General features: G+C 43.1%; 1 protein-coding gene across 2 annotated transcripts in view; it reads left to right on the forward strand.

The window, feature by feature from the left end:
• The window catches only part of PTPRO (protein tyrosine phosphatase receptor type O), a 237,310-nt gene that overhangs the window by 185,586 nt on the left and 31,131 nt on the right, over positions 1–20,593 (forward strand). For both annotated transcript variants that reach the window (XM_055118637.1, XM_055118636.1), the window contains exons 13-17: positions 1,872–2,011; positions 5,591–5,723; positions 7,575–7,695; positions 11,272–11,340; positions 13,749–13,832. In XM_055118637.1, coding sequence (XP_054974612.1) covers positions 1,872–2,011; positions 5,591–5,723; positions 7,575–7,695; positions 11,272–11,340; positions 13,749–13,832 — 547 coding nt within the window. The remainder of the gene's footprint in view (positions 1–1,871; positions 2,012–5,590; positions 5,724–7,574; positions 7,696–11,271; positions 11,341–13,748; positions 13,833–20,593) is intronic.

Below are 20,593 nucleotides of genomic sequence, written 5' to 3' on the forward strand. Positions count from 1 at the left end.
TCCTGCCCCGCCCCCCCCCCAGGTGGGGAATTCAAATGTCTTTGTCCTCGCAAGGCAGAGACAGCACATGGGGGCTCTTCAGCCACCTTCAGCCAAGATCTCTGGACTTTTACATCAGGATAGATGCTCAAACTCAGGATTATGCAATCTAAATCTGAGAGCCACCTGTGTATTTCAATCTTTCAAGTAATTCCATTATTAATTAATGGAGGTGGTTGGGCAAGTGGGGGATATGGAGTCAAATAATCCTTCTTCATGCAGATAGATTCAAAGCAATACCATTCTAACATATTCTTAATATTAAAAGTGACTCATGAGTTAGTTTTTACTCTTTCTGCAGACTGAGTCTTGGAAAAGCTGTCTATTGTACATACCTGTAGCCCTTCTCAAGTTGGACTTGCCATGAAGCAGACACTCAAGGACTCCATGGGGCTAATGGCTGCACAATACAATACTAACACTTGAACGCACCCCTAACCCTAGAGTGATATTTCCTTTGGCAATGAAAATTCACTAGAAGTCCTTCACACTCCAATGACACCTCCACTTCCAAAATGTTGGAAAAACTTCCTTGGTTTCCCATGAAAGGAGGGAGTATACTTTCCTCCCTAGGATCCCTGGGAGAATATACTTATAAAGTTTGTCAGTGAGCAGGAAACCAACAAACTTTGTGGGTAGTTGCCTAGCGGGGTCATGTGGGTGACCAGTGCCTGGAGAGCCTGGCGGGGTGGTATGCTGTATCCAGACACCAATGTCAAGGTTATCTGTCTGCGGACAGTTGGCAGGGTCACTGGCTTAAGAGCTTGGTCTGGGGCACAGCGCTTCAAGGCCTAGAGGCACTCAAGGAAAAGGCAACACTTAAAGGGAGAACCAGAAGAGAATCTGGAATAGGGGAACAAGGCTGTAGATTGCTTCCTGGAACTGGGGGACAACTGAGGGGTTGGTCTGAAGTCAGCAAACTTGGTGTCTTAGTTGCTAGAAAGGCACATAAAGGTCCCCAGACAGCGGGGCTTCCTTGACTAATGGATTCATTTATTGACCAAGATAAAATATCTAAAAGAGGAATATCAAGAAATCAGCCATGGAGCATTGTATTAAATACCCAGTGTCCTGCCATTATTCTTCTCTGGAAAATGAAAAAATTATGTCACCTACTTTAGTTTTACTCCTCTGAATTTTGACAAAAATTTCAAAAGCCATTCTTCTAAATTATTCCCAATGGCTCCAAACGAAGGAGTTTGCTGGCCAATGACCAGATTGCCTCTCTTCCACCAGGAAAATGCTCACATCACTTTCATTGTTCTCAGCCTTTAAAGATTTTTTTTCTTAGTCAGAAAGTTCTGCATTTGGGGCCAGAGCAATAGAACAGAGGGTAGGGCATTTGCCCTTCATGCAGCCGACTCGGGTTCGATCCGCAGCATCCCTATATGGTTCCCCAAGCACCCCCAGGAATAATTTCTGCGTGCAGAGCCAGGAGTAACCCCTGAGCATCACTGGGTGTGACTCCCAAAAGCAAACAAAAAAGAAAATGCTCAGAAAGTTCTGTATTGCCAGGGCAATGCTAACTTCAGTGCAGAAGATATGTTAGAACAAAGAAACTATTAATAGAGGATGTCTACAATAAAGCTGAAGTAGAAAACAGAAGTGTTCCAAAAAGAGAAGTGGAAAATGGAAAAAACAAAGTGCAAAATATTTTTTCCTCCAAGTGAGAAGATTATCTTGCTGGTAGACTATATTTCAAAAGCAAAAGAAATCTTTGAGTTGATTTTATTCCCTCTGTTTGGATTTTTTTCCCCCTACGTTATATAGCTGGTAAGTGCGAGAAGAGAGAAAGTGTTCCATTAAAACGTAAGACTTGCTTCCTTGCTTAGAACCGGCTCCTCCGAAATCACTTTTTGCTGTGAACAAAACCCAGACGTCAGTGACTCTGCTGTGGGTTGGACAGGGGGTGGCTGATTTCTTCGAAGTCCTCTGCGTGCGCGTCGGCTCCAATCCAGAAACAAACCTGCAGGTACTGTGCATTCAAACCTGCAGGTACTGTGCATTTTGATTTTCCTTATTGCGGGTAATTTTGATGCAGGCTAATGATTTGAGCAAAATTGAACCTTCTCTTTCTTTGAACTGTAGAAAATGAAGGAAGTTGATGGGCCCCTTTGTGTTTTAGTGATGGGAACTAACAAACGAGCACCCCTTCTCCTCCTTGCCCCCTACCCCCCCACCCCAACTATCTTATGAAAGTCCCTTTGTCACACTGAAATTTCTTTGGCTCGTCCTCTTTACCTCTTGGCCCCTAATGCTTAGATATTCCAGGCCACACTGAAGATTAACGTGGTTTGTTTTCCTCCTGCAGTCATTAAATTGATCAAGGAAGTGGAGACAAAGCTACATAAAATAAAATATAACAAAGATCGGCAGATGGCCAGTTATGTGAAAAGCATTGTAAACAATTAAAAGGGGTGGAAGAATGCTGGCCTTCAGAATGTCTCGTTGCAATTTTGAACATTCAGTGGCGTGGGAGTAGCTGACGTGCAGCAGAGGGGCTGGAGAGAGTTTAGCCAAGAAAGGAAACTTGGCTGGCACACTGCCAGCCCAGGACTCATCCCTGGCTGGGCTTGGGGCACGATATCCAGGAGTGACCCTGAGCACAGAGCTGGGAGTAATAATTCCTCAGCACTCCAGGTGTGACCCCTCAAAACAAGAATAAAAACAAAAGTAAAACATAGGAGCCTCAGATGCGTGCTGAAAGTAGACTAGAGACCAAACATGATGCCACTTAGTACCCATATTGCAAGCCATAACACCCAAAAGGAGAGAAAGAGAGAGTAAGAGAGAATGTGTCTTTCTCAGAGGCAGCAGGGTTGAGAAGGGGTGGAGGTGGCGGGAGGGATACTGGGAACATCGGTGGTGGAGAATGAGCACTGGTGGAGGAATGGGTACCATTGCATGACTAAAACGTTATCACAAAAGTGTTTAAGTCTTGGGGCTGGTGCAATAGCACCGTGGGTAGGATGTTTGCCTAGCACGCAACCGACCCAGGTTCAATTCCCAGCATCTCATATGGTCCCCCGAGCACTGCCAGGGATAATTCCTGAGTGCAGAGCCAGGAGTAACCCTTGTGCATCACTGGGTGTGACCCAAAAAGCAAAAAAAAAAAAAAAAAAAGTGTTTAAGTCTGTAATTGTATCTCACGGTGTTCCATTAACAACAACAGCAACAACAACAAAAAGGGGCGCCTCAAGAGAGATCCGTAGCACTGAGAAAATGTAGAAGGAGTGTTTATAGCTGGATAGTAAGACAAAATAGTTTGGTTCAGGCGAATGAAGGCTAAGAATCCTGGTCTGGATTCCCAGGAGCAGGTCAGATGGGCACTGAGCTGCTTTTGAGGAGACAATGAGTGAGAAAACAGAGACAAGCCCAGGGCTGCGGAACACAGCCACAGGAAAACACACCTTCCATCCAGACACGGAGGAAGGAGGACGAGCTCGAGAGCACAGTCACACAGCCAGGGTGCAGATAAGTCCTGCAGACACGAGAGCTGGACGCCTTTTATATAATGAAGTTCCTGAGATTGGGACGAGGATAACTGGGAAGTACAAATCTTCCCACCAGAGGCTTAATGTAATTTGATTGCTCTCTCCTGCTTCTGGTTGCCCAATGTCCCCCTTTTTGACCTGCGCTGCACAGCCAAATCTGTTTTCTATTCCGAGGGTCCTCTTCGAACATAACTTCTCTGCTGGGAGTGGATTTTTCTTCTCTACAACTCAGCGGAATCATATTTCTTCCTGTAAGACACAAAGTGATCAGTAGCTGCTTTTCATGTCCCGAGGTAGGATAATGCAGAGATGAGAGGAAAGATATCCTCTCGGCGCCCCTCTGTTTAGGCAGGGGTATTTGGGAGTTTTTAGGTTATGCTTATAGGCCTTTCCAGAGGCCCTGGTTGCTAATCTCATCAGTTTCATGGAAGAGCGAAATCGTGTCTTTCTTTTTCTGATTGATCTCACTCAGCATTAAACCTGGCAGTTCCATCTCTGTTTTCCGCTGGTGGTAAAATCTCTTAACTTATTTTAAAAAAAATAACTGAGCATTGTTTCTATATTCATTATCTACTCACATGTCATGTGGACACCTTGGGTTGTGTCCAGATCTTAACATTGTGGATGGGGCTGCAGTGAACTCAAATCAGTGCTGTCCTAGTTTCCATGTTGAGATAGCCACAGGGAAAACAATGTTCAGCACCTCTTGTTAGGGAAACTCATACCAAAACCACACTAAAAGATGTTCATCCCCATGTTATTAGGGAAACTCAAACCAAAACCACAGTGAGAAATCTCCCTCTGAGCCCACATCAAGAAGACCAGAAGCCACAGTACTTAGCCTGGGTGTGGCAGAAAATGGGATTTTATACACTGTTGGTAAGAATGGAGATCGATGTAGTCACTTTGGAAAACAATGTAGAGGTTCCTCACAAAAAGAATACACACAGACGCATGAACACACGCACGCACACATACATGCACACATGCACGCACACATACATGCACACATGCACGCACGCACACACACACACACACACCTTTTGGTCTTGAAATTGCTCTCTGAAGTATCGATTCAAAGAGTAATAGTGAATTCTTTTGAGAACTCAGTCACGTTGTCTTCGCTAGAAGCTGAGGAGGCTGCCAGAGGAGGTGCTGTGTCTGAAGAACTGCCACAAAGAAGATAACAATCACCAACTCCAGCACCCCCCTTATAAGGGAGCGCAAAAGCTCTTCAAGACATGAAAAAATGACCACCTCACTCGTGGTGAAGGAAATGCAATACAACTATCACAAGTTACAATAGTCACTAATATGATTGTGAAAGTTTGTGATCCTGTTGTACTAGAAGAAAGGTAGGATAACAGACATTGTCACACTTTGATAGTGGGTAGGTAAGTTGGAAAATCTCCATGACAGATGCTTCGAAAATTGCTTTAAAAATAAAAAGGTACAAGTTTTGGACCCAAAAATTCACTGTTAGGTATATTAATATGTCTGTAGGTTTGTATGTGTGTGTACATACACACAGGTTTTATATATTATTGTGCGTATGTATGCACATACAATAAGTGAGTGTACATATGCAGCCATTCTTACATTTGTGAAACTTGTTCACTGTAGTAGCTTTGTACTAGCTGAAAATCAGAGACCACATAAACTTTCACCAGTAAGGCTAGTTATAGAAGCTAGTGAAATATGCCCTTCCAATGGACACAGAGCTCTTAAAAAGAATTTAAAAAAATGTTTTACATCAACATGAGAGAAGGGCCAGAATGTACTGATAGCTCAGGAAATAAACAGAGAAGCAAAACAGAGTGTCCACTGGTCTGGGCTTGTTAGGTACACCATCTCTCTGAGGTTATTAAACTCTGCTGAAGCATCTGCCTTTAAGCACCCATGACCTGTAAACTGGCCAGAAGGAAGCTCACTTTTCACTCTTCTTTCTCACCGCTTAACTCACTGGTCCTCTCCATCTGTGACCTGCTCAACTACGGAAATGGAAGAGCGAGGCGATGCTGACGCTATCTTATCCCCCTTCCTTTCTGCGCCCCCAGGACCCTGTTTCTGTATCTTCTCATGTGGTGACCATCTCCAGCCTCCTGCCCGCCACCACCTACAATTGCAGCGTTACCAGCGTCAGCCACGACAGCCCCAGCGTCCCCACGTTCATAGCCGTCTCCACAATGGGTGAGGCCCTCTGTTCGTGACCCGGTGTCTGGGGGAGGGATAACGTCCCCAATTTTTCTTACATTTCCTTTTGAAGACTATGAAATCTATCCTTTTGATAAAGACGCTGAGGTCCCTGTGACAAATTCCCAACTTTCACATGAAGGAGCCTCCAGTTTTAATCCCAAACTACAAGAATGAACTCTGTGACTTAGGACAAATGTTTGCTATCTCTGAATCTTTATTGGCTCATCTGTCAAACAGGGATAAGGGTACATATTTTTCCATGTTGTGTTGAAGTTTAGAAATAAAGGGCTCAAATCTCCAGCCTGTGCTGTCTGCTTGCTAGTTGTTGCCATGACTTTATTTTCCATCTCCTCTTTTTGCTAGTGGCCACTGTACCCTCATGACCTTGGTTCTTCTCTTTGTATCCTGGCCCTGAACTGATCCTTCCTTCCTCCTTCCTTCCTTCCTTCCTTCCTTCCTACCTTCCTTCCTTGCTTCCTTGCTTCCTTCCTTCCTTCCTTCTCTCTTTCTTTCTGTTTTCTTTTTCTTTTTTTCAGAAGAGAAGACACACTTGAAAAACAAATTATGGGGCTGGAGCAATAGCACAGCATATAGGGCTTGCATGCCTTGCACACAGCCGACCCAGGTTCGATTCCCAGCATCCCATATGGTCCTCTGAGCACCGCCAGGGGTAACTCCTGAGTGCAGAACCAGGAGTAACCCCTGTGCATTTCCAGGTGTGACCAAAAAGGCAAAAAAAGAAAAAAGCAAATTACTACTCTCTCAGTTTATAACTGTTGCCCTTTTAAAAGTATCTTTTTAATGATAATTATTCCTTATCATCTATGCTGCAGCCCAGTGAAACAGGTGATATTATTAGAATTACTTGCAATTGAAGAAAATTAAACAGAGTGAGATAGACACAAAACTGCCCCCAATGGAAAGTATGGAAAGTAACTAGAGCTCTTCCAACAGTGAATCTAATGTTCCTTCTTTTCAAGCACTCATCAGCCCATGAGCTGGGGACAAGCTGGTCCTTATACCCAAACCTTAGGGATTGTGAGTGTTGTCCAGTTTCTGCTTTTATGATGAATGCAGAGAATGGCATCATTCATTCTCCCCTCATTCCCTGGCTCACCTTGTTTAATATAAAGCACTTGACATAGATCTTTGACTGCCTCTTGTTCTACTTGTCCATGTGCCACAGGAACTTGACAATGGGTAATTCCATAATTGTTCAACCCTCGTATAAAGTCTCTGAAAGAAGCACAACACTGTTCTTACGGGCCCTACGCTTCATGAACAGGTTTAATCTTTTGAGTCGTGCAGATGGAGGACCCCTCAACATACGGCCACAGATCGTCAGAATGCCTGCTCCTAGCGATGTGTTAAGTGTGGCAGCAGATGGGCGTTTGCTAATGCCTTTTTCATATACATTATTAGTTGTTTTTGAAACTGACAATTGCTTTCTGACTTTAAAGTCAGAGTCATCAACCAAGAAGCCACCACTCTTTATGTTTCTGAAAATGGTAAATGATGGTAGTACGAGGAAGGGCCGTCCAGAGACGGGTTTCGAATGCATTTAAACCCTGGAACGGGCCATTCTTCACAATTTAGTTTTTTTCTACCATCATCCTAAATGTAGGTCTTTGAGATGAACTCAATTCTCCCCGGCCCCTGGGCCTCATTTTTCCATCTGCTTTATTAAGTCATAGTCGCCCATGTTGTCAGCATGGAGAAGCACTGATGCTGGTGTGAGCGTCCCCCGGAATCCATCGCTCTCCAAATCAGACGGAGAACAGCGAATTGTTCTATCTGTTCCCTGTGATGGGAGCTGTACTGAAAATGTGTGCCTTGTCCCTTTAGTTCCAGAGATGAATCCCAATGTCGTGGTCATCTCCGTGCTGGCCATCCTGAGCACGCTGCTGATTGGACTGCTGCTCGTTACCCTGATCATTCTCAGGAAGAAGCATCTGCAGATGGCTAGGTGAGTTACGTCATCCTCAGCCTTTCCGTTCTAGGTATTTATCAAGCCTGGCTGGCTTTTGTAGGCCTGAATTGGACAATGCAGTCTGATTTCAGTTCCCTTTGTCTATATCTGTGTGTTTTCTATGTGGCTTTTTGTTTTTAATTAGGTTTGGGGGCCATACCTGGTCATGTTCAGGGGTTACTCATTGGCTTTGTGTTCAGGAATTATCCTTGTGAGCTCAGGGGATCATGGGGGTGCTGGGGATCAGACCTGCCATAAGAAAAGGAAAAAACCTCTTCTTTTCCTCCTGGCCTCAACAAATGTTGGGTTTACAATTTGCAAAGCACAGGATGTAACAGCCAGTGACGTTACCTTGTCATTTGTGGGAATATTTACTGTCTTTTTTTTTGTTTTGTTTTGGGACTACACCTGGCAGTGCTCAGGACTCACTCCTGGGTCTACACTCAAGGATCACTCCTTGTGGGCTTGGGGGACCATATGTAGCTGAGGGGATCAAACACAGATTGGGCCGGATGCAATGCAATTACACAACCCACTATACTATCTCTCCAGCCCCCCATGTAGAATTTCAAATGTAATACTGGAAATTCATTTGCATTGAAATGACAATGCCTTGTTTAATTACACAAAGTAATAGGTGCACTGTCAATCTGATCATTTTAATTAGCCCTTATACAGGGCTTTGTTCTTTGTATGTTTTTTATATGTGGATACTTTCAACATATTTTTAGAATAAAAGAAAGATCTATGCCTATTCAATATGATTAATGCAAAAAAAATACAGATGAAGTCTACTGGAAAGAACATGGAGAAAAACTACCTCCTTGAGTTAGTTATGTTAAAAGTGTTTTTCCAGAACATTCTTGTAAAGTTTATGAGCAGGTCCATTAGAGATTCCTATTGGTTGTTTTCCTATTACTCTGAGTTACAGATGGTTTTGCTTATCTTGCAGCTAGAAAACCTTTTGATTTATGGTTTTGGTGAGTCTTATTTCTTTGCCCACTGAAGCGCTTCTTATGCAAGCTTGTCCCAAGTACACTCTGCTGTCGTCACAGTCTCAAAACAATCCATCAATCCCCCTATAAAAACGGATGCATTATTTGGGTTTGGGAAACTCGGGTTTAAACTTCAGTGTACATTTGGGTTTGAGAAACTTGGTTCAACTCTTTTCTGTCCAGTTGTCATGCGTCATGCTCCTTACTCAGAGTTTCAATTACTATTGCAAATAAATGTATCTATCCAATGTTATTTTATTGGTGCCTCATTTGGCTCAAGTGACAAACAGATATCTGAGTTGTCTAATGACTCAGAATCTAGTAGGAAATACGTGCATGCAAAAAATAGCTAAAGGTGCAAACTTACATATACTATAAAGATTCAAAATGAGAAACCATGAAAGTAGAAAAAAGAAATCGAAATGATTCTTTAGGGGAAGACCAAGCTTCTGTAATGTTGCTTGGCATTTGGCTAAACCTTGGGAGGACACAGGAAGATGAGTCTGGCAACGGCTTGAGTATAGCGCACTGCAGTGACACGCATTAAGGTGAAATCCTCACACAACCTTTGTATAGATCTCTGAACATCATTCTTACGTGTAAGAAATATTAATGCGCTCCTAAAGCTGGAAAGATAATGTAGGAATTTAGGCACTTGCCTTGTATGCAGCTGACCCCAGTCAAGCATAGAAATATGACTCTACTTTCTGTTAACAAATCTTCCAAGTACTGATGAGACTGTGACTTACTGCCTAACGATTGAAGAGCCTGCTAAATTTCAGTTAATGTGAAAATAAAAATGTTCTCTTCCATGCGTACCTTTACAGAACTCTAAACCCTGTCCTTAAACCCCAGATCAAGAACTCTTGACTGAGAGATAAAAAATGAATTCCTTTGTGTAGCAAATTGACACAGGAAAATTAATTAACAATGTGCCATTTGCAATAGAATACAACAGCAGAAAGAAGAAAACTATTCTTAGGGCATGAGTAGGAACAGGAAAATAAGTGAAGGGATTATAATTAGCAGTGTGCTCATCATATCAAGTTACTGCTTTAATTCTGAATTGGCCCCTTATTTCAGATAAAGAGAAGAGTTAGAGACCTGAGCAGGGGGTGACCAGACAAGGCCAAAGATGGAGCAGGCGCAAAAGTACCTTTGCCTTTGGCCTTCACTTATGTTAAACAAAACCTCAATCGTATGTTTTTATTGGGAGGGACACACCTGGCACTGTTCAAGGGTTACTCCTGACTCTGCACTCAGGAATTACTCTTTTTTTTTTTTTTTTTGCTTTTTTGGCGTCACACCCAGCTATACACAGGGGTTACACCTGGCTCTGCACTCAGGAATTACTCCTGGCAGTGCTTGGGGGACCATATGGGATGCTGGGAATTAAACCTGAGTCAGCCGTGTGCAAGGCAAACGCCCTAGCTGCTGTACTATTGCCCTAGCCTCCTCAGAAATTAGTTTTGGAAGTGCTCAGGGAACCATCTTGGGTGCCAGGGATGAACCCAAGTTGGTTCCGTGAGAAGCAAACACCGTGCAAAGCAAAAAATCCAGACCACAGCTGTATTATTTTATAGAGACCACCAGCTTCACTACTCAGGGGATCCAGAGGCTATTCCTGGCAATGCTCAGCTTGGTGGTGACATTTTAGTTCCAGAACTGAGGGCTCGGTTTATCACCAGGGCTTATATTACGTTGCAAGGGAATGAACTCAGGACCTTACATGTGCTCTGCTACTTGGTGTCTCCTCACCTCCTCAATAGCATTTTTGCTGCTGTATTCATAAGCGACCTTAATAGTCTGGCACAGCAAAAGTCTGCCCACTTGAATACCTATCACTTTATAACTCTATTTTTTTGGGGGGGTCACACCTAGCAATGCTCAGGGATTAGTCCTGCCTCTGCACTCAGGAATCACCACAGATGGTGTTCAGGGGACCTTATGGGATGCTGGGAATCGAACCCAGGTCAGCAGCATGTAGGGCAAATGCCCTACCCACTATGCTATTGCTCCAGCCCCCCTATCACTCTTTTTAAGTTTAGCAACTCAAGTGATTCATGAGCATCTCAAGAGGAAAATAATTGGTGGGTGGGATGGAGGGAAACAGTCTAGCTTGAAATAGCAATTAAACCCACAAAGTTTATTGATTAAAAATGAAAACCCTTCAATTTTTAGGAGAATATGTAGACCTTACTTTTGAAGACTCTATTATATATATATATATATAGAATATATATATATACATATATATATATATTCTATCCAGAGAGTTTAAAGGTTTGCACGAGGATCACGAAGACCTTTTGGAAAGACTGTGAAGCAAATTCTTTGGGTCTCAAATGTAACTTGGGTGTATGTGATTTTGTGAAAAAAATATTTATCTTTCTGTTTTTTCATTGTGTGTGAAAGGGCACCACATGAACCTTCTATTAGCATTTTATTTAATATTTATTTTTACATTATGCTATGCTGTGCTGATTAGCCAGTGGAACTTCTCTTTTAGATCACTAAAAAGAATTTTATCTCTCTTTTAGATCATGCAGTGACTTTGATTTTGTGGTTCTTTCCACAGGGAGTGTGGCGCTGGGACCTTTGTCAACTTTGCCTCCTTGGAGAGGGACGGCAAGCTTCCATACAATTGGTGAGTGTGGACTCAGAACTAGCCTTGAAGAAGCTAAGCTGTGGGCGCTCCCCCTAACGTGATTTTCCTGCCTCCTGAGTCCAGCTGCCTTTGTGCAGTTAGCGTTCATAATTTCTTTGACTTGTGGACTTTGAAAAGGTAGAGCTTCAGAGTATGTTACATAACCTTATCAAGTAGAAAAAAAAAATGCCGTTTCTTAGGATTTCCAATGTTAAACCAAGGATTACAACATTCAAGCTAATAGCCTGTAACTCCACCAAGAGAAGGATTTAAACGCGGGTGCCACCCACGGCGTGTGGAAGCTGGGAGCCCGCCGACACCCCAGGAGAGCTGCAGGGTCACTCAACCCCACATTGCTAGTGCCCTGTCACCTCTTCTCTCCCACTTGGGCCTGAGGCTCTCATACCAACTGACAGATAAAAATTTCCAAACCAGAAAGTCCTCTGGCAAAACTTGGCCTCACCATTTTTCATGCTTGAGCATTAGACTTGGGTGGAAAAGGAGGTTTGCTGAGAACTGAAAAAGCGAAATTCATTAAATTGGTTGACTTTCTGCCTAACACTGAGACATGGGAAGTAGTGATCCTATGTAGCACTAAGCCCACCAGATTGTAACGCTTTTATAGGAAGCCAGCACTGCCGGCGGGATCTCACTGGTTTCTTTGGCAAGCATTTAAATATGTCTAACTCATATTAATTCCTGAAAAGTAATTACATCTTCTATTTTTCCTAATCCCTCAATGATCAGTTTTAAACTAAAAAAAAAAAAAGACAGATGACATGGGCAATCCTGCTCCACAGAATCTTTCGAGGGGGAGAGTTTTATTTCAAACAATATCTACTTCCTGGAGTTGACATCTATGCTCCCTTCAGTTAAAAAAATCTAGTTGAAATACGGTTCTTTTAAACCAGGGACCATAGTTTGCCATTTTTTTCCCATTTTAATCCAAAAGGAACTTGCTATTGAAATATGATTCGTCCAACTATGAAGAAAGAGTGACCTCTATACCCACCAGGGTGAAAAGCTAGAAAACATTTCTAAATTTGTCCAATCAGTTTACACAGTCTCCATGATAAGAGACGCCTAGATATTTGTCACAGATCAGGCCCCTTTTTAGGAAAGTCAGGCTGGGTGATGAGTGGGCCCTCTGAGAACTGACCCTCTCTGACTAACGTCTGCAGAAAGCTTTCCCCTGAGAAACGGCACAGCCAGTCCCAAACCCTAGAATAATGCGGGGCATAGTCTGAGAGAACTAAAGCAAAAGAGAGTTCACTTCAGGACCTTTGTTTGAAACCAAAAATATTCTCAAGGATTTATTTGTGAGGCTATCATTAACAGTATTGTAAATCTTGGCATCTCAATTAAAGTGGGAGCTAAAGAAAGTTCTTCGCTAAGACAGCATCGCCAGCTGTGCAGGGTAAAACTTTTCTCCCACAATGGAGACGGATATGCCAAAAACAGTTGCAAGGAGTCTCACAACGGAGATGTTACTGGTGCCCGCTCGAGCAAATCGATGAACAACGGGACGACAGTGCTACAGTTGATTCGTGGGGATTTGTAACAAAGGGACAGGTGACACCATTCTCCCCCTGACTCTAGAATAGCTAGAGAAGCCACCAGAGGATATTTTAAAATCTGTATTAATAGATATTCTTTTTTACCAGTGATTTAATTTTCTGAAATTGCATTTTCATCAGGCATTAGTAGCCAGATTCTGAGTTAGAATTAAAAGGAAATGAAATCACTTTGCTCCCATTTAACTGAGGGTTAGAAAGATTATATTCTGGCGAGTGGAAGGGTGACTTAGCTTGAATGAATGATCCTAGAGGTCACGGTAAATCTCTGTTTCAAAGATTATTTTTTTAGAAACCAGGTATTGGTTTAAATTAGAATATAACAATTCACAGCTAGTAATGCTCCATTACAAGAATGTGTCTAAAAATATAGTCTTTGCCAGATCAGCATATATGACCACGGAACATTTCTCTTTCTTCAGACAGCTTTTTTTAGCTACCAAATGAGGTTAAAGGGGTCTCTCCCAGGAGGCTCATGCATCAGGAGGTAATATCCAGGACTAATGCTTAAGAAGTAACTAATGAGGCATTTAAGAGCCTCATTGAACTGAACGTAAAATGTAATCACCAAATAGCAGCCAATGAACACAAAATAAGTTGAAATATGAGTATTTGATTACAGTGAGATCATGTGTGAATAAAACTGAGTTTTGTCAACATTATTGCCCGTAAACCTCACATTTAAATTTCACAGAATAGAGTAAAATCTCGTTGTAATTATGGTACTTTTCATTCTAATTGACCCCAGTAGGTAATGATAACTGTTCACAGTTGATTGTTACTAACTCTTGCCACTTTTTCATCTTTGCATCTGTTATCTATTAATGCTCACAGGCGTAGGAGTATATTTGCTTTCTTAACCCTGCTACCCTCATGTCTTTGGACTGATTATCTTTTGGCATTTTATATTAATCCTTGGTAAGTGAATTTTTTTTACTGTTTACCTAACACAAAGCCTTTAAAAGTTAGCTTTTGAGAAGTAAACCAAAAAGAAAGTTTCTCTTATATTCTTGTATATGTTTGGTAGCACCAAAAACTCTGAATCAAATGGGTGGAAACAGTTTAGTAGCACCAAAATGCTAACATTAGTTAATGGTTAATGCTATCAAAGTTCTTGTGGTTTCCCTGTTACATTTTCTTCTTAGGATGTCCTAGGCAAGCTTTTCTTCCTTATGTTGTGAGTCATTCATTTCTCCTGGAGTTGGCCCATTGGTCTCTTCCTGGTAAATGACACTTCCGTTTTCCTTACATCACTGTCCTTTCTCGACTTTCACGCTTCCAACAAGGCTGAGGTAATTAGGTTAGAGAAACTCTGTGTTGTTATAGTAATAGTAACTCACTGACCCCAGCACTGACTGTGTGCAAACCTCATTTTATCATTACCTGAGACAATGATCCCCATGAGACTGCAGAGAATATTATCTGATCCACTTCAGAATGTGGAACAGAGATTCTGAAGATGGTCTTCGCATGCTAGAGAGACAATGCAGGTTCCAACTGATTGACCCTCCATGAGCCTATTCTACGTCTTTGAATAGGTCTCCAACTCTGAAAAAAAAAAAAGCAGCTTTTTCCATTGACAGGAAGAAATAATTTGGGGGATAGGGTGATAGTACAGCGTGTAGGGCATTTCTCCGGCATGTGGCTGACCTAGGTTCCATCTCTAGCACCATTTCTGCTGCCCTCACCTCTTTCCGGAAACTGCCAGGCGTGATCTCTGAGTGCAGAGCCAGGAGTAACCCCTGACTATCACTGGTGTGGCCCAAACGCCCCCCCCCCAAAAAAAAAAAAAGAACAAATAATTTTTGGTAGGATATAAATAATTTATATTCATTTAAATAATTTTAAAATAGAATATCCTTTTCAGTCTTTAAAAAATAAAATTAGATTTGTGACTGATTAGGACTGACTATCTAGAAGGACTATTTCTTCCCCCTGAGTCACAAGGTAAAAAGGTAGGGGTTTCCTTGAGAGCTGACAAGAGCAATTACCATCCGCAATGTTAGTCTTTGGTATGTATGCATGAAATGTGCAAACCAACCCAGAATGGGAACCGCTTGAAAAGGAACTTGAAAAACAAGCAATAAAACTCATTTGTGGAATGGGGATGGACCATAGGCAGGAGACGGAGGAGGCTGGAAAACAATCTGGAAAATGATTTATTCAAAACGACAAGTGCTCCTCTGGTCTTTGGAGCCTCTAAGGGCAGAGGAACGGATGCAGGCATCTGGCAATGTTTATGATTTCAAACTAGGGATGGAGAAAGCCAAACCAACACGGAAAAACTCCCTTACAATAGAGACCGTTCATTTGTATTTTATTTTAAAAAGAGAGACCAAAGGGAAACATTTGCATTATTACTCACTGACGTATGAGTAATAAGTCAGAGGGAGGCACTGGATGATGATGATGACTGATGGACTCTCACAATTCTTAAGTTTTGGGGGTTTCTTATAAGACCCAGATGTGGCAGCACTCAGGGGCGATGGAGCCACTCCTGGTACTGCGGTGCTGAGGATGGGGAAGGGAGATACCAGGGACTGAACTTAGCCTTACATGTCCCAGCACCCAAGTGGGTTTTTTTTACAGCGATTTTCATTATAGAGTTACAGCAGAGTCAACTCTGTAGTTTTAAAACATGCTTTAAAGTTGATCAGAGTTAATTTTAAGTATTTTATATCAGCTTATTTTCAGGTGCCAGTACTATTATACACTCATCCCTTTCATTTTTGTTGTTGTTGTTTCAATAAGGAATAAATATAAAATTATATGTGACTAAGCGTAATGTTTTTATAGATCACCACTACCCTATTTTCCCACGCAGCATTATTTTTATATATATAAAATACTAAAAATTTAGACATAAAAATGAATGTTCTTTTAATTTTATCCCATATTCCTTTTTGATTTCCAACCAAGTGTTTTTTTTTTATTGTCAAGAGTTTCTTCTTTCTTCTTCTTCTTCTTCTTCTTTTTTTTGAATCACAAAGTTGTTCAGTATTTGGTTTCAGTCATATAATGTCCCCATACGCATCCTTTTACCAGTATACATTTCCCACCACCAATTCTCCAGTTTCCCTCCTGCCACCAACCACACCCTACCACCACCATGCCTACCATTTTCTTCTCTGTCTCTCTGTCTCTCAGTCTCTCTGTCTCTCTTTCTCTCTGTCTCTCTGTCTCTCCCTCCTTTTGGGCATTATGGTTTACAATATATGTGTTGAGGGCTGGAGCGATAGCACAGCGGGTAGGGAATTTGCCTTGCACGTGGCCGACCCGGGTTCGATTCCCAGCATCCCATATGGTCCCCCAAGCACTTCCAGGAGTAGTTCCTGAGTGCAGAGCCAGGAATAACCCCCGAGCATCACAGGGTATGACCCAAAACCCAAATATATATATATATATGTATATATATATATATATGTTGAGAGGTATCATGTTTGTTACTTTAATTACTTTCAGCATGCAGTTCTTATCCAGAGTGATCATTTCCAACTAACATCATCATAGGTCCCTTCTCCATCCCAATTGCCCTCCCCCAGAACTTGAGGTAGGCTCCCAACTGTGGACCAATCCTCCTGGTCCTTGTTTCTACTGTCCTTGACACCCATTGCTTTGAACCTCCACCTTATTTTTACTCAACATCCACTTATTATTTTCAATAGAATGCTAGAGAATCCTTCTCTTATGCAGTACTTAAGAAGATGCCATTCATGAACTCACCACAGACCTCAAAGCAAAGAAAGAGATAGAGATTATTATGTTCGTTCCTCTGCCTGATTCTCTCACTCTGGTTTCAGATGGCTTACTTAGTGGCCCCATTGATAAGGCCTTGGTGTCTGCTGTACACAGCACTGAGAGCCCAACAGCCATAAAGTCTAGCTGAGGACTAGACTGAAGACTAGAACACTCAGTTCGTATTTGGAGAATGGTGCCGAAGCTGTAGGTGTCTTCATGAGAGAAGAGCAGGAAGCATACAGAGCCCCAAGTTTTATGTCACTTTCCATCAACCACGGCCTTCCACACATGGCAGGAAGAGAGTATGATTAACTGTTGCCCACCTGGGCTTATGCTCTACCTGATAAAACCAAAGGAAGCTCTGGGCCACCTGCCGTATATCTCCCAATGCCTGGGTTCAGTCCCAGCCACTGCAGGAGTTGCCCCAGCATTACTAGGGGCCTCTGGTGGTCTCCCCAGCAGCACTCCCTCATTGGACAAGTACCACGGTGTGACCCTCAGTTCTCCCGAGAACTCAACTCCTGCCCCAAATAGAGCAAAACTCATGGATCCTACTCCTCCCAATTCAATGCAGTGTCCCCCAACTCATCCAACTATCCTTCTGTTAGCTGCTTTTCTCTTGCTCAGCTAACTTGGGGGTCTCTTGCCAGCTTTCAATGGCTAAACCATCATTTGCAGCCTCCTTCTGATGGCCCCATCTTCACACTGTTAAAGACCACTGCTAGCAAGAGCCCACTGCCCTCCAACACCACCCTTTTCTCTCAGATGTCACCTTCTTGGATCAATAGTACAGCAGGTAGGGTGCTCACCTGTCTGGTGGTTGACCTCGTGAATGAGGCCTTGGTGGTTTGTGTGGACAGAGACACTGGGATTTTATTTTTTTTTATTTATTTTTTGCTTTTTGGGTCACACCCGGCAACGCTCAGGGCTGACTCCTGGCTCTGCATTCAGGAATCATTCCTGGCGGTGCTCGGGAGACCATATGGGGTGCTGGGAATCAAACCCGGGTCAGCCGCGTGCAAGGCCCTACCCGCTGTACTATTGCTCCAGCCCCCTTACACTGGGATATTTTTGAGTGTGAAGAGCCACGCTCTCTCAGCTTATTCATAAGACTGGAACACATCTACCAGGATTTCTGACTTGAACAATCTCAAGCTGGGGCTTCCTGGTGAGAGAAACAACTTCATTCGCCTGGATTCAGGGAGATTTATTTACTGGTTTTATTTACTACCAGATTATCCTCATGCCCTATACATTTCTGGTCTACATGTTTGAATTGATACTGGAGTATGAAGCCACGCTTCATTTAACAAGCCTAGTACATAATCTGCTAGGAGAATGCAGTAACTCTGAAGACATTTTTAAGACTGGGGAATGAGTTCCAAGTAGCTCATGAAAGAGTAAAGGGTGCTTCTGAAATTGGGGGCATGTAGAGTTTGAGTTGTTTTCATTTTTCATTATTCAAAATCCCATGTTTTTGCCATTGCCTCATGTCCATCTTTAGAAGGATCTCCAAGCTGGCCAGTTTTCCAAGACTGTGATAACCAGGACAAACTTACAAAGGACGTCTCTAACTTACAGAAATTGTTAGGGCTTACCCCTTACCGAATGCAGTAGGGAAAATGGGAAGATGTGGTTGCTTCTGTATTCATAAAACCTATTTGTAGGGGCTTGAACAATGGATAGAACTCTTGCCTTGCATGTGGCTGACCTGGGTTGGATCCCCCAGGACCCCGTGTTCACTTCCCAACCTGAATCAAGAGCCAGTAGGAAGCCCAGAGGACCTCCAGGTGTGACATAAAAAAAAAACCCACCTGTGTGTATATATGTCTGCTAGGAGAGTTTAGATGTTTTACAGAAAATCTTTTCAATGACAAAGTGATGCCCTGAGAGGCTGGAGCGATAGTACAGCGGGTAGGGTGCTCACCTCATGCATGGAGGACCAAGTTGGTCCCTTCAGCACCCCATATGGTCCCCCAAGCCCACCAGGAGTGATCTCTAGTGCAGAGTCAGGAGTAAGTCCTCTACGCCAATAGGTGTGATCCAAAAACCAAAAACAACAAACAAACTGAAAACAAGGTGATCCCCCAAATATTGTCCACAAAGTTCAGTCAGATGATACACACTCAAAATTTTTCCAAAATATGCCCAAATGAAAGTTGCTTAGCAGTTTTACATGTTTAAAAGTGATTTTCTGTGGTTGGAGCAATAGTACAGCAGGTAGGGTGTTTGCCTTGCACACAGCCGACCCAGATTTGATTCTAGCATCCCATATGGTTCCCTGAGCATCGCCAGGAGAAATTCCTGAGTGCAGAGCCAGAAGTAACCCCTGAGCATCGCCGGGTGTGACCCAAAAATTTTTTTAAAAAAAGTGATTTTCTTTCCTCTGATTTTCATCTTAGAATTAGCACATTCCAGAAAATGTAGGTCAAGTCTGTGTACTGCTGTGAACTCTCATCACTCTGTCCCGCCACAGCGGGACTTTTGGAATCTTCTGGAATTTGCAAACCCGGAGGGGATCCGTGAAAGCTGTGCACAAATCAGGAACACGCAGACTTGGCAGAGTAACTGCCGTAAACGTGTCAGAAGCGTGTACTCTCTTTCAAGCTCCTGCAGCCCATGAATGAGAACGCGAGCGTGCCTGTCTGTGTGACTCATCTCCGGACACAGATGTCGCACAGTAGCAGCTTCATATCGCAGCACCGAATTTCCCCAGTGTCACCTCCCACGTCCATTTGCTTCCAGTTTCCCACAACATTGGATAGGACACGTCCCCCCCTCACTCCACTCCCAGTCCCAGAGTATGTTGCTTGGCCTCCTGCCCTTCCCTGAGCTGTCTGTGCTAACAGTGGGCCTTGATAAAGCACTCCGGGGGCGCCTCCTACACAAAACAAATGTGGGATTCTTCCAGTTAACTAAATTCCCGTCACAAGCGCCGGTACCAAGGCATCCTAAAATGGTAAAATGAGGTCCTAAATGCAGGACCTCAGCCTGCAGTGCTCCAGAGCCCCCAAAGTCACTTCCAACAGTGCTGGGAACAGAAATCAGAGCTTTGCACAGGCAAGGCCTGTGTTCTATGACTCAGTCACATTCTCAGCCCTCACTAGGCATTTCTTTCTTTCTTTTTTTTTTTTTCTTTTCTGTTTGGGCCACACTCAGCGATGCACAAGAGTTTAGTCCTGACATTGCACTCAGGAATTACTCCTGGCAGTGCTCGGGGACCCTATGGGATGCTGGGAATCGAACTTGGGTCAGCCGCGTGCAAGGCAAACGCCCTACCCACTGTGTTGTTGGGTAGGTTCCTCAGTGCCTCGCTGAGGGTCCAGTCCTCCAGCTCCATTCAACATTACAGCATATTGGAATTTTTTTTTGTTGTGCATTTTGGTTTGGGACAGGATAGAGTGGAGGCAAAGTAAAAAGTGAAAATGAGGCTACCTTTCCCCTCTAATTTCCAAGTATGGAGGCCAGGGGATGCAAGAAGGAAGAAACAGGAACTACCAACATGGGAAGAATGACAGCTGCTGAGATCCTTAGAGTGCTCTTTCTGGGTGGCTCTTTCCCTCCCGTTTTCATCCTGTTTTATTTTCTCCCTACCAAGACTCTCCTCTCCCCTCACCACCCATGAGCCGGGAGTTTCAGTCCCATGACCGAATCATTACAGCAAACAGTGAGGGATGCACAGCAAGGCACTTCAATGCAATTCAACGAGCATCTATTCGCTTATGAACTGAAGCATGCATTCCATTCACCAGGCATAGGACTATGGGCAAAGAGCAGTCTAGCAGGGGCACTCACGCACACTGTGTGGCAACACAACTCAACCTACATGTGTTGGTGTGGTGCAGAGGCAGGAGGGTGCATTCTGCTAGAGGATATGGAAATGGGGCATATTTGTAGATATTTTTAGCATAAGGATGTTGACTTAGCTCCATTAGATCATA

The sequence above is a fragment of the Sorex araneus genome, chromosome 10 (assembly GCF_027595985.1).
Source record: "Sorex araneus isolate mSorAra2 chromosome 10, mSorAra2.pri, whole genome shotgun sequence".
Taxonomy (NCBI): domain Eukaryota; kingdom Metazoa; phylum Chordata; class Mammalia; order Eulipotyphla; family Soricidae; genus Sorex; species Sorex araneus.